The 14,178-nt window shown below is 47.9% G+C and overlaps 1 protein-coding gene across 3 annotated transcripts in view; it reads left to right on the top strand.

Moving 5' to 3' along the window:
- BAG6 (BAG cochaperone 6) overlaps nucleotides 1–11,735 on the top strand; it is a 46,445-nt gene extending 34,710 nt beyond the window's left edge. For all 3 annotated transcript variants that reach the window (XM_070936642.1, XM_070936641.1, XM_070936643.1), the window contains exons 22-27: nucleotides 913–1,059; nucleotides 2,883–2,942; nucleotides 4,954–5,097; nucleotides 8,553–8,660; nucleotides 10,770–10,916; nucleotides 11,419–11,735. In XM_070936642.1, the coding sequence (XP_070792743.1) occupies nucleotides 913–1,059; nucleotides 2,883–2,942; nucleotides 4,954–5,097; nucleotides 8,553–8,660; nucleotides 10,770–10,916; nucleotides 11,419–11,517 (705 nt within the window). In that variant the 3' untranslated portion in view covers nucleotides 11,518–11,735. The remainder of the gene's footprint in view (nucleotides 1–912; nucleotides 1,060–2,882; nucleotides 2,943–4,953; nucleotides 5,098–8,552; nucleotides 8,661–10,769; nucleotides 10,917–11,418) is intronic.
- Nucleotides 11,736–14,178: the final 2,443 nt, after the last annotated feature.

Consider the following 14,178-nt stretch of genomic DNA (forward strand, 5'->3'; position numbering starts at 1 on the left):
ATGCTCACGCCGGAAAACAGAAGACCAGCTCTTCCTGTTTCTGGCACACCCGCATGCACAAAGGCCAGCTGATCGTCATGTGCGCATGCGTGCCAGAAACCCGGAAGAGGAGCAGGCGAATGAATTTAGCAACGTGAAATATTGGGTTCAGTTGTGGCTGTATGTCAAGGACTACCTGTATATCCGACTCACCAGTACAGGTAGTCCCTTGATGACTGTTCAGTGTTATGATGGACTTGGAAAGAATTGTTTACACCTTCTCTCCTCCCCTCCTCTCTTCTCCCCCCTTCCCTCCTCTTCCCCTTCCTCTCACCCTCCCCTTCCCTCCTCTCTCCTCTCCCCTCCTCCTCTCACTCCTCCTCTCCCCCTCTCCTCTCCCTTCCCCTCCTCTCCCTTCCCTCCCTCACCTCCTCTCCCCCCTCTTCTCTCCCTCCCCTTCCCTCCTCTCACTCTCTCCTCTTCCTTCCCTTCCTCTCTTATCCCTTCCCCTCCATTCCCTCCCCTCTCCTCCCTCCCCTTCCTTCCTCCCCTCTCTCCCCCCTCCTCTCCCCTCTCCCTTCCTCTTCTCTCACCTCATCTCGCCTCTCCTCTCCTCTCCTCTTCCTCCTCTCCTTTCCCTCCCTCACCTACTCTCCCCCCTCTTCTCTCCCTCCCCTTCCCTCCTCTCACTCTCTCCTCTTCCTTCCCTTCCTCTCTTATCCCTTCCCCTCCATCCCCTCCCCTCTCCTCCCTCCCCTTCCTTCCTCCCCTCTCTCCCCCCCTCCTCTCCCCTCTCCCTTCCTCTTCTCTCATCTCATCTCGCCTCGCCTCTCCTCTCCTCTCCTCTCCTCTCCTCTCCTCTCCTCTCCTCTCCTCTCCCTCCTCTCCTTTCCCCCTGCCCTGCTCTCTTCACCTTCCCTCCCCTCTCCCCAGAGGCGGATGTCGGCAGACATGAACCCGTCCTTGGTGAGCTGGCTCACCACCATGATGAGCATGCGCCTGCAAGTCATCCTGGAGCACATGCCAGTCACAGAGGAACAGATCTTGCAATATGTCCGCAGAGTGGGCGACCTCCCACAGGTAAGGGACCTGGGGAAATCCATGGGAGGAAAGCGCAGGGAAAGCAAATTCCTCAGAGCTTTGGGGACTGGCAGCCATGGCCAAAGTGGAGCCTATCTTTCAACTGGCAAGGTAAGGCACGGGGCACAGAGGTGACTACATGGACGATGTCCTTCCGTAATCTTTGCACTGGAATTGGCCTAAGAACTTCAATTACGCTAGTAGAAGGAGCTGGTAGTGCTTCATTTTGGTGGAGGTTGGAGTGGAGAATGCCTGGAAGTGTTTTTTGGTGATAGGATCAGCCCTTGTGGAATAGTCGCTTGTTGGAGGTCCATCAGTTTCCAACATTGAGTTGTGAGCTTCCCAGAGTTGTTGGCTGAGATATAGGTTCCCCTCGCACATGTGTGCTAGTCGTTTCTGGCTCGAGGGGCCAGTGCTCATCTCCGTTTCAAAGCCAAAGAGCCAGCACTGGCTGAAGACGTCTCTGTGGTCATGTGGCCGGCATGACTAAACGCCAAAGGTGCACGGAACGCTGTTACCTTCCCACCAAAAGTGGTTCCTATTTTTCTACTTGCATTTTTTATGTGCTTTCGAACTGCTAGGTTGGCAGAAGCTGGGATAAGTAACGGGAGCTCACCCCGTTACCCGGCACTAAGGATTCAAACCGCTGAACTGCCGACCTTTTGATCGACAAGTTCAACGTCTTAGCCACTGAGCCACCATGTCCCTTGTTAAAATATAAGCAGCTATAAAAACCAACCAACCAATCAAAAAACGTTCCATAAAAAATTTAAAACAACTTTTCCAGGAATTTTTTTTTTTTGGGTGAGGGGTGTCTCCCCTGTATTGATTGGGACATTTTAACCTAGTTATAAGATTTATTATGATTATGTTTCCTTTTATTGTGAACTTGTCTTGTGATGAGATACAATCAGTAAGTAAGCCAGTAGTAGCATGAGCCTTGTGATAATGGAGCATGGGTGCTGAAGTGTGGTTAGGCAGTTGTCCATAAAATCCAGAGAAAATTTGGAGTGCGTCATTGTTATGGTGACTATTGGAAAAAGATAAAAGAACAAAACCGGAAAAGGGACAGATTTGAAGGTGCTTCATAAGGATAAAGAAATGTTAACGTTTTTGTGTTTATAACCTGGCTTTAAAAGGAAAAAAAAAACTCTAGCAAAACCAAGGAAAACTTCACAAACACGCATCCTCTAATGAAAATATCTAAAGATCAAACAGTAAAGGTCAATTTATTTTAAAAACGACCTAAATAAAGATCAAAGGTGAATTACAAACAAACAAACAAACAAACAAAAAATCTAAAGGACAGCTTTCTGAAATAAAGGACAGTCCTTTATAATAAAGGACACAAGATCACTGTAATCATAGCATCTCTTTTACCTATTTTTTTAAAAAATAACAACGTTCAACTTTTCGTTGCAACCACACCCTTTGGAAACTAGTTTAAGGTTCAGTATGGTCCTACAGCAGGGATGTCAAACGCAATTTCATTGAGGGCCGCTTTTGTTTTTGACCTCAGAGGTGTGTGGGGATGGGGATGGGCGTGGTTGGGGATGGGCGTGGTTGGGGATGGGTGTGGCCCGTGGCGGGCCTCTCAGAGCTCTGTTTTCGCTGGTAGAGGCCCCACAGACCGGTCCTTTTGCTGTTCCAGGCTGGCCCCGCAGGCCAGAGTTTGACAACCCTGTCCTATAGCATAGTAGTGCTTTTCCTCTAAGACGCTGGCTGTGAGCCAGAACAGGGTCCAGAAGAGGAAGATGGCAGGGAAAGGCCCAGAGTGCACTGCAGGGGCTTTGATAACCTTCTTTTTCCTTGCACCTTCTCAGCCTGCTCCCGAAGAGCCCATGGACGTCCAGATTGCAGAACAGGCTCCAGAGACCATACAGGTATGGAGTGGGAGGGGCTTTTTAGCACACTTCCGGGCCCGTCTGTGCGACGGATGTGTTTTTTGCACAAGTGTCGAGATCATCATAGAGCTTGGAAGATGTAGGTGATGATTAGCATCTGTTGAGACCTTCTGGTTTCTTTCAAAATGTGGGGTGCATTACGATCGGGGATCCTTACAGTGAGGTGCTGCTTCTACAGTGCAGACAATAGAATGAGGTTTTCTCATCCGGAACATTAATAAAAACCCCTCGTCAGTCAATGGGAGTATTGATTTACCACCAGCCTATCAAGTACAGTAGAACGTCTGGTCACGAATGCTTCTGACCATGACCAAATCAGGTTCAGCCAAAAAATTCACAATTATTTTTTTTTGCGGCTGATTTTCGTGCCATTTTTTTCTTTTTAAGCGTCAAATTTCCAAAATTAGGTTCAGGTCACGACCAAATCAGGTTGCGACCAAAGTTACGGAACGAATTATGGTCGTGACCAGAGGTTCTACCGTATTTAGAAGGTGAAGGGCTGGGCAGCACAAGCAAACGACAGCCAGCGATTTAAAAGCCAACCATTAACCCACCCCATTCAGCATCTAAAAAGCCAAATACTGCAGGCGCCGTATAAATACCACACACTCTGCTAGAGAGAAGTTCCCTGAGGATGGGCTCCAGCACAGGTCCGAAAGCTCTGAAGACAAAACTTCTGGTCTCAGTGATTGACCCAGATTGGATCCTGCATTAAAGAAAAGGAACAGAACTTTTCAGTCAGGTCTTCTTTGTCTATCATTTGGCCTTAGTTAACCAGTAAAAACATAGACACGACAATCCAAAAAAGTCTAGAAAAAGCGACAACAATCATTAAAACCAAAACCAGAGCATCACCCATGGCAGCATTTTTCAACCTTGGCAACTTTAAGATGGCTGGCCGAGGAATTCTGGGAGTTGAAGTCCATACTTCAACTTTATGGGCGCAATCCGTTGTGCCCGCGTGACACCCCTCCTGTGCGAGCTGCACTGGCTCCCAGTGATCTTCCGGGTGCGATTCAAGGTGTTGGTTACCACCTTTAAAGCGCTCCATGGCATAGGACCTGGGTACCTTCGAGACCGTCTTCTGCCACCAATAGCCTCCCACCGACAAGTCCGCTCCCACAGAGAGGGTCTCCTCAGGGTGCCATCAGCCAAGTTATGTCGGCTGGCGACACCCAGGGGGAGGGCCTTCTCTGTGGGAGCCCCAGCCCTGTGGAATGAACTGCCCCCGGAAATACGTAAGATCTCCGACCTCCGGGTGTTTCGTTGCGCATTGAAGACCCTGTTGTTCCGCCAGGCCGGGCTATCAACATAATAATTTTAATTGGGGTATTTAAATTTTTGGGGTTTTAATCCGGCCAAATTTATTTAATTATCTTAATTTTTAATCATTGTTGTGTCTTGTGTTTTTAAATTGGCTGTACACCGCCCTGAGTCCTTCGGGAGAAGGGCGGTATAGAAATAAAATTATTTATTTATTTATTTATTTATTTATTTATTTATTTATTTATTTATTTATTTATTTATTTATTTATTTATTTATTTATTTATTTATTTATTTATACATACATACATACATACATACATACATACATACATACATACATACATACATACATCTTAAAAGTTGCCAAGGTGGAGAAAGACTAGCTTAGGGTGTCAACCGTCCCATTGGCATATACAGCAAAAGAAACTCTTGGGACATTATTTTACCAAGAGGATAACTTCACTGATAGATCCATATAGGCACAGTAGAAGCAAAGCCAGTTCTGAAGTTTTCGCGCAAAAAGCTGCATAGTTAAAAATCCCTCTCCCTCTCGTCAGGCAATGCAGCTTATAAAACTGAGGTATCTCAACTGCTCCTGTCAGCGCATTGTGGGACAGCCTGAATAGACTTCAAGGCAAGCCCCAAGTAGACCACGTTGCAACAGCTCAGTCTGGCTCCTTCGACGCTCTTCAGTGCATCCCTACATTTTCTTCTCTTTTGCAGCGAGAGACTGCGGCCTCCCCGGCCCCAGCCACGACAGCAGAGGAAGCCATGCCCCAGCAGCGAGGGGAGCCGGAACGTGAGGAATTGCAGCAGGGGGAGCCCCCCGCCCCCGATGTGGAGCCCTGGGCTGCTGCTGTGCCCCCCGTGAGTTCCCTTGGATGGGAAAAGGGGCAAGGGAGGGATGGAGGATCCCATCTAGTGCAGAGCACATTGCAGGGGGTGAGAGATCCTTGGTGCTCTTTTAGTTTGCTTGTTTTCTTGCAGACCTTTCATTACCTAAACTAGGGAACAGAGCCGGGGTGGCGCAGTGATTACAATGCAGTATTATAGGCTAACTCTGCTGACTGCCAGCAGTACTGCAGTTTGATTCTCACCAGCTCAAGGTTGACTCAGCCTTCCATTCTTCCGAGGTCGGTAAAATGAAGACCCAGGTTATTGGGGGCAATAGGCTGACTGTTGTGGCCCGTCAGCGGCCTGTGCGGATTGTAGCTGATTCTGACAGCGAGGAGGCTGGTGTGGTGTTGCGCCAGCAGCCTGTGCAGCTGGCACTCGAGGCGGACAGTGAGGAGGCTGGAGAAGATGTGCCAGAGGCAGGGATTCAGCCAGGGCCTTCAGAACCTCCAGAAGCTCCTTTAAGTGAAGAGGACGAAGAGGAGCAGCCTCTTCTCAAAGCCCGGGTCCATAGAGCTGCCAAAAGGCAGGAGTGGCTCCTCAGGAGGAGGTCTCCTCGAGAGTAAGGCTTGGGGCTAATTGGCCACTCCCTTAGCCTATTTAAGGAGGAATGCCAACTGAAGCAATTTGTAGGGAACAACTTTAGTTCGCTCTCCTTCGCGTCTGGATTCTCTGCAAATTGCTTCTGGGCTTTCTGCCAACCATAGTAAGAGTGTGATTACTTTATATTTGGTTTCTTGTAGGCTGTTAAGGAAGTTTATTAACAGCCTTTGTTTGACAAAGACCGAGTTATTTTAGTAAATTAAGTTTTGTAAAGAATTTGTGTGTGCTGCGTTCTTTGGCGTCCGTAGCTGGGGCAGAACACTGACTCTGTAAACCGCTTAGAGCAACAGTCCCCAAACTTTCCAGCTTCATGGCTGGCCAGGTGGCGGGGGAGGGGCATGGGAGTGGCAGCTGCTCATGTGCATGACCGCAGCTCCATTTGTGCGTGCGCCCTCCACTGATGCGAACAGAGGTTCGCGTGCGAGCAGAGGGTGCTTGCGCTCGTGTGCGGCGCTCCAGTTGCATGAATGGAGGGCACTTGTGCTTGCATGTCAAGCTCCACTCCATTTCTCCCACAGCCTGATTTCAAACAGGCCGTGGCTCGGTCATTGAGCCGTGGCTTTTGGATTCGGGATCCCTGTATGTATGTATGTATGTATGTATGTATATATATATATATATATATATATATATATATATATATATATATATATATATATATATATATATATATATTGCTTCCAAAAGGGGCACCAGGTCTTATTTTTGGGGGATGTCTTACCCACTTACCTTAGGACCACTGCAGGCAGGCCATGCCCCAACACCTATTGCGCCATTGCTTGACTTCTTCTATGGACGCTTGTGCCTGGACGCTATGTAGCTTGTCGTGCCGGTGCCGCTACTCACTGCAGGAGGCCGTGTGGCACCTTGTGTTAGTGCCGCTGCTTGCGGCAGGAGGTCACATGGGGTGTTGTGCCTTTGTGTGTACGAGCGGTGGCACTGGCGCGATGCGCCATGTGTCCAACTGTGAGCGGCCGCAGAAGAAATCGGGCAGCGGTGTGACAGGTGTCAGGGTGTGGGAGACCGGGCTGTGGCAGTCCTAAGGTAAGCAGGTGCGGGGCACGTGAGGCAGCTCCACCCCACTACCCTTCCCTAGCTTGATTTTTTTTTTTTTTTTTTTTTTTTGCAAAAAGTTATTTTTATTTTTCAACGCACAAATTACATCTTTTTTGGAACAGAGCCCTGATCCGGTCATCAATTTATACCATTTTTCTTTTCCATCGTTAACAAAATTTTATATATACTGCTCAAAAAAATAAAGGGAACACAAGCAGAAGACATCCGAGATCTGAATGAATGAAATAGCCTTATTAAATACTTTGTTCTTTACATACAGTAGTTTATACACTGCTCAAACAACTAAAGGGAACACAAAACCACTGTATGTAACGAACAAAGTATTTAATAAGGCTATCTCATTCATTCAGATCTCGGATGTCTTCTGCTTGTCTTCCCTTTATTTTTTTGAGCAGTGTATTTTATTTTGCCATAACGCTTATTTCTTAATCTTAAATCGTCTCTCTCAACTAATACCATCTTAAAAAATTTACTCAAATCTTAAAAAAAAAAGAACATTTACCCTTCTATTACAACCCCCGCCCCTTTAATCTTAGTCACTATTAACAATACTTCATCTTAAATCATCAATCTCCCTGATTAGCATCTTAAACATCTGTCCTGCCATCTGGTTATATGAGGTGGGGCGAGGCGCATGCGTAAAAATCAAGCTAGGGTTTAAGATGTTTAAGGCCCTAGCTTGATCTTTAGGCATGCGCCTCGCCTCACCTCATACAACCAGATGGCAGGACGGAGTGGGTAGGGCAGTGATGGCTAACCTTTTTGCCATCGCGTGCCAGGAGAGGGGGGTGCGGGGGGGAGGGTCGCGCATGCATGTGCCCACCTGCATGTGCACGCAACCCCACCCACCCCTGCTCCTGGCACATGATGGCCTGGTAGGCCCATTTTTCTTTCTTACCTGATTCCAGATCCTTTCTATGCATCTGGGAAGGTTGAAAACAGCCTTTCCCACTCCCTTGGAGGCCCTACGGCGGCTGAAAGGGCCCATTTCCCAACTCTCTGTGGGACAGGAAGTGATGTTTTTTGCTGTCTCCAGCCTCCAGAACCTCTCTAGGAGTCTGTAGGAGCCTCTCTAGGAGTCTCTGGAGGCTGGGGACAGGAAAAAACGTCACTTCCTGTCCCACCGGGAGTCGGGAAATGGGCCCTTTCAGCCTCCGTAGGGCCTCCGAGGGAGTGGGAAAGGCTGTTTTCGCCCTTCCCAGATCCATAGAAAGGATCTGGAGCCAGGTAAGAAAGAAAAACGGGCCTTCCCCACCCCCCACCAGGCCCTCCAGAGGCAGGAAACAGCCTGTTTCCCTACTTCTGGTGGGCCCAGAAGGCCCGAAAATCAGCTGTCCGGCACGCGCATGCGCCCCAGAGCTGAGCTGGCGTGCCCACTAATATGGCTCCGCGTGCCACCTGTGGCACGCGTGCCATAGGTTCGCCATCACGGGGGTAGGGTCTTATTTTTGAGATAGGACTTATATTAGGAGCATATGTAAAAATCAAGCTAGGGCTTATTTTGGGGGCTTTTGGGGAAACAGTATGCCTAAATTCTCTTGCTCTTGCTAACATCATGACTGACATGCTAGCACTGATGATGTAACCTAGTTGGGTAATGAAACGTTTGCAAGGAAACAATCCAGCTCATAGAGCACCAAGAACCCCTCCGTTCAACCCTGAGCTAGAAATATTCTCCTCGGATTGGTACATTGTGGGGGATGCTAACCAGTTCCCGGAACTTTTGCTCTCCCCTTCTCCTCTGCCAGGAGTGGGTGCCCATCATCCGGGAGGACATCCAGAGCCAGCGCAAGCTCAAGCAACAGCCGCCCCTCAGTGATGCTTACCTGAGCGGTATGCCAGCTAAGCGGCGCAAGGTGAGACTGGACCCTCTTGCAAGGTGGGCAAGGACACTCGTTTGCCTGGAGCGTTGAAAAAAAATTGGAGGGTTTTAAGAAGAGATCGGACAACTATTTTGTCTAAAATCTGTGTAGGTGGTCCTTGACTTCCAACAGTTCATTTTGTGACCATTTGAAGGTTCGACGACGCTGTAAAAAAAAAATAGCTTATGACTATTTTGTCCATACTTACGACCGTTGCAGCATCCCTGCGGTCACATGATCAAGATTCAGACGCTTGGCAACTGACTCATATTTATGACAGCTGCAGTGTCCCATCACCTTTGGTGACCTGACAATCAACGGGGAAAAACAGATTCATTTAACAACGATGTCACTAACCTAACAACTCCCCTCCTGGACGCACGGCTGTCCTTGGAAGATCATTTGACGGCCGTGGCCAGGGGGGCTTTTTATCAGGTTCGCCTGATACGCCAGTTGCGTCCCTTTCTAGATCGGGACTCCCTACGCACAGTCACTCAGGCACTCGTCACCTCCCGCCTGGACTACTGCAACGCTCTCTACATGGGGCTCCCCCTGGGGTGCACCCGGAGGCTCCAGCTGGTCCAGAACGCGGCCGCGCGGGGGATCATGGGGGCGACGAGGCGCTCCCACGTGACACCTCTCCTGCGCGAGCTGCACTGGCTCCCGGTGGTCTTCCGGGTGCGCTTCAAGGTGTTGGTGACCACCTTTAAAGCGCTCCATGGCTTAGGGCCGGGGTACTTACGAGACCGCCTTCTGCCACCAATAGCCTCCCACCGGCCAGTACGCTCACACAGAGTGGGCCTCCTCAGGGTGCCGTCCGCCAGGCAATGTCGGCTGGCGACCCCCAGGGGGAGAGCCTTCTCTGTGGTGGCGCCTACCCTCTGGAACACCCTCCCCCCAGAATTACGCATAATAACAGACCTCCGGATTTTTCGTCGGGCCCTAAAAACCTATTTGTTCCAACAAGCTGGGCTGGCTTGACCAAATTTTTTTTAATTTTTAAATTGATTTTAAATTGGAAATGGTTTTAATTCGGCCAAAACATTTAATTATTTTAAATAGTTTTTTAGATTCACCATGTTTGTATATATGTCTTGTTTTTACCTTGGCTGTGCACCGCCCTGAGTCCTATTTTGGAGAAGGGCGGTATAAAAATTTAATTAAATAAATAAATAAATAAATAAACAACTGCAGTGATTCGCTTAACAACCGGGGCAAGAAAGATTGTAAAAATGGAACAAAACTCACTTCGCAACAGAAATTTTGGGGCTCAATTGTGATTGCAAGTCAAGGACTACCTGCATAGGGTTTCCTGCTTGAGCAGCGGTTGGCTTAGAAGACCTACAAAATCCCTTCCAACGTTGTTACAGGAAGTCCTCGACTTACGACCACAGCTGAGCCCAGAACTTTCTTGCTTAGCAGCAATCAATTTTGGGCTCAGTTGCTGTCATAAGTCAGACTCTTGTATTCTCTTTTGTTGGAAACTTATATATCTATATCATCTATATATCTCTATCTTTATCTGATCTATCTATCTATCTATCTATCTATCTATCTATCTATCTATCTATCTATCTTGTCTGTCTGTCTATTATCATCTATCTATCTATCTATCTATCTATCTATCTACCTACCTACCTACCTACCTACCTACCTACCTAATCTATCTTGTCTGTCTGTATCTATCTATCATCTATCTTGTCTGTCTATTTATCATCTATCTATCTATCTATCTATCTATCTATCTATCTATCTATCTATCTATCTATCTAGTCTGTCTGTCTATTATCATCTATCTATCTACCTACCTACCTACCTACCTAATCTATCTATCTTGTCTGTCTGTATCTATCTATCATCTATCTTGTCTGTCTATTTATCATCTATCTATCTATCTATCTATCTATCTATCTATCTATCTATCTATCTATCTATCTATCTATCTATCTATCTATCATCTACCTACCTACCTACCTACCTACCTATCATCTATCTTGTCTCTATCTATTTTGTCTGTCTGTCTATCATCTATCTATCTTGTCTGTCTGTCTGTCTATCTATATCTATGGCTAATGCTTACATGTTTTTAAAAAAACTTTGCAGACAATGCAGGGTGATGGCCCCCCATTGCTCCTGTCAGAGGCTGTCAACAAAGCTGCGAGAGTGGTCGGAGTAAAACCTTTGACGAGCGCCGAGAGCCTGAACCGAGACCTTGCTGATCCGGCCTTGCAAGATGGATACCAGCAGCAGGTGGGAAATATTCCTTGACTGTGGGACAGAGGGTGCAATGGCAGGTACCAGAGGTGCTTTCTTACAGGAAGAGGTAATTGCCGTGAAGAGCCGTGGGGTGGCGCAGTGGTTAGAATGCAGTATTGCAGGCTGACTCTGCCCACTGCCAGGAGTTCGATCCTGACCGGCTCAAGGTTGATCCTTTCGAGGTCGGAAAAATGAGGACCCAGATTGCTGGGAGCCATATGCTGACTCTAAACAGTTTAGAGAGGGCTGTAAAGCACTATTAAGTGGTATATAAGAAATCATCATCATCATCATTTAATGACCCCATAATCCCTTGCGGGGTGGAGTCCGGGCAACTGAATGGAGCTAGCAGAGTGTTTTAATGGCCGGATGCCCTTCCTCTCGCCAATGCGGAGTTTTGTTCAGCGGATATATTCTCAGTGTGCCCACAGAGAGCGAGATATCTTAAGTGGCTATTGCTAATTGATGCTCTTGCTTTCTTCCCGCCTTTTTCCAGTTGAAATCCGATCTGCAGGAGAGACTTCAGTCCGATCCCAGCTTCACTCCTCAGCGCTTTCCCAGTGCCCAGCAGGCCTTTGTGGCTGAAGACTCCTAAGAGAGGCTGGCCGGAAGCGCCTGAGGCCGAGGCCTGTTCATCAAAGCCGGCCTCGCTGTCCACATGCGCGTGATGCAGACACCCCACTCCTTTCTCAGGCCAAATATTTAAATTCCATTTATTTTCCCCCATGGTTGCAGTGACTTTTCTCCCCTCCCCTCCCCGTGGAGTGTCCAAGCTGCTGCCAAAATCAATAAAGGAAAACCACATGTCCAGGATTCAGTTGCGTTTCTTTCTCTCCCACCCACCCCTTCACAATCAATTGCGGATTTCATACTTCGTAGCGCCTTTTAATTGTCTTTGAGTTATTTTTGCCAAGCAGGTTCACACAGCCAGCCCTTTTCTTGGGAAGGCTTAAAAGAAGCACAACGGGCTTCGGCTTTCGTTGAGTGAAACATGATAATGCTGTTCAGCATTAAAACCATGCTAGGTGCCTCAGAGCAGTGGTGATATCCAAATTTTTTTACTACCGGTTCTGTGGGCGTGGCTTGGTGGGCGTGGCAGGGGAAGGATACTGCAAAATCTCCATTCCCTTCCCACTCCTGGGGGAAAGATACTGCAAAATCTCCATTCCCACCCCACTCGGCCAGCCAGAGTATTTGCCGGTTCTCCAAACTGCTCAAAATTTCCGCTACCGGTTCTCTAGAACCTGCTGGATCTCACCCCTGCCTCAGGTGCTTTTTCAAAAGGCAACTAACTGGAACTATTTTATTATTTTATTTGGGGATTTTATATTGCCGCCTAGTCGCCCATAGCAACTGAAGGCGGCTTACAGAATATAAAATCTCATATAACACAGTAAAACTAGTAAGAGACATATAATAAATTAATTCAATAAAATCACCCCTCTGGTGACAGCACCTCACACGAGCCATTTAATGGGCTCCATCCTGCTCTGGGTTCCCCAGGCCTGCTGGCAGAACCAGGTTTTCGGCACCTTCCAGAAGAGTGTTAGAGTGGGGGGCCATTCTAATTTCTGGGGGGGGGGGAAATGATGTTCCTGTTCTGACCTAGGCTCCCTGAGAAAGCTTAAATCACAAGCTTAGTCCCAAAAATCCTCTTTTATTTAAACGGCTGTGAATGGTTCACAGCCCGTAATAATTCCCAAACATTCTGTGAAGAGTCCACCAGATGTCTGCCACAGTCTTTCTAAGTAATGCTGATAAACACCCATCTTTATCTCCCTTGAAATGCTGCCAGAGACCTAATTGCCAATTAGTTTTGCAAGAACAGAGCAGAGTCAAATGGAGCTTTTTTGCTACTCTGTCTTATGGGAGGGGCCGATCATCTCCAAGCCTTACTCCAGAGTCACCCCTTTTGCCTTAATCGTTCTTGCCTCCTGGCAGCACTCTGCGTGTGCGCATTGGGAACAGGCTCCCCCTGTTCTGCCTCGCTTATGTCAGATTCCGGAGGTAGCACATAACCATCAGATGGCCCTGGCTCCCTCTCTGCCTCCGACGCGGAGCCCTCGTCGAAGCCTTCCCCCGACTCCAGGATTGGCCCACATTTCTCCCCAGCCTCCTCACTGTCCGAATTTGCTGCCAGCTCTGCTGGCTGCTGGTGGACCACAACCGTTCCATAGAGGGAGCCACCATGCAGAAGGCCCTTTTTCTGGGTCCCACCAGGTGTATCTCCCTAGGGGATAGGACTCGCAACATTCCCTGCCTACCCAATCTGGTGGGTTGGGTAGATGTGACCGGCAAGAGACAGTCCCTCAGATAATCTGGTCCCAAGACATGAAGGGCTTTAAAAGTGACAACCAGCACCTTAAATTGCACCTGGAAGCAAAATCGGCAGCCAATGCAGCTCCCGTAGGAGAGGCGATACATGTGCACACCGGGGTCTGCATAAAACTATGCGGGCCGCTGCATTTTGCACCAACTGGAGCTTCCGGATGCTCTTCAAGGGCAGCCCCACATAGAGCGCGTTGCACACTTTTTTCCTTGAGCAAGAATAGGTTTCGCTTCTCATCTCAAAAAGCTTCATCAGTTCAGAACTAATGAAGCTTCTTGGGATGAGAAGCGTAACATCTTCAAGGGGAAAAAAAAGTCCAGTTGCCTTTTGAAAAAAGCACCTCTGAGACAACCGTGACCTTCAAATGACACAGGATTCTCCATAGACAAATATTTAACAGTGCAAGGTGTTTGGGGATGGTGTGTGTCCAGGTAGCGCTATAAGATCAAGAAGCAGCTTTCAGACTCAAGTGGAGAGGGGAATGTTTTCAGACACTGAATTTAGTAAGAAATTGGCTAGACGGGTGAATTTCGGGCTACGTTTTCACTGCAGTTGGTCTGCAAAACTGTTGAAATTTAGAAACTTTTGAGGTCGTTGGGGCTTTCTGAACTTATTTCCTTACCCATCTATGTAACATCATCACTGCTAGGAATGAAGTTTGCTTAGTTTATCTAGACATGTCTTGTCCCATCAGTGTTCGCTGGAGTGTTATTAGTTCCTTGATTAGGCTGCTGTTATTTGCATGGAGAACACCTTTCTGCAGCTCAACACCAAGTAGCTGTAGGTGCTTGGGACTGCCCATCAGTGGCTTGACTACTGTAATGAGCTCTTATGTGGGGCTGCCCTTGAAGACTATTCAAAAGCTTCAGCTGATATAGACTGCAGTTGTAGTTACAGTAGTTATGGGCATGCCTCAGTATGCCCTCA

Source organism: Pituophis catenifer, unplaced genomic scaffold, assembly GCF_029215685.1.
Source record: "Pituophis catenifer annectens isolate HBS135680 unplaced genomic scaffold, rPitCat1.0.hap2 SCAF_2, whole genome shotgun sequence".
Taxonomy (NCBI): Eukaryota; Metazoa; Chordata; class Lepidosauria; order Squamata; family Colubridae; genus Pituophis; species Pituophis catenifer.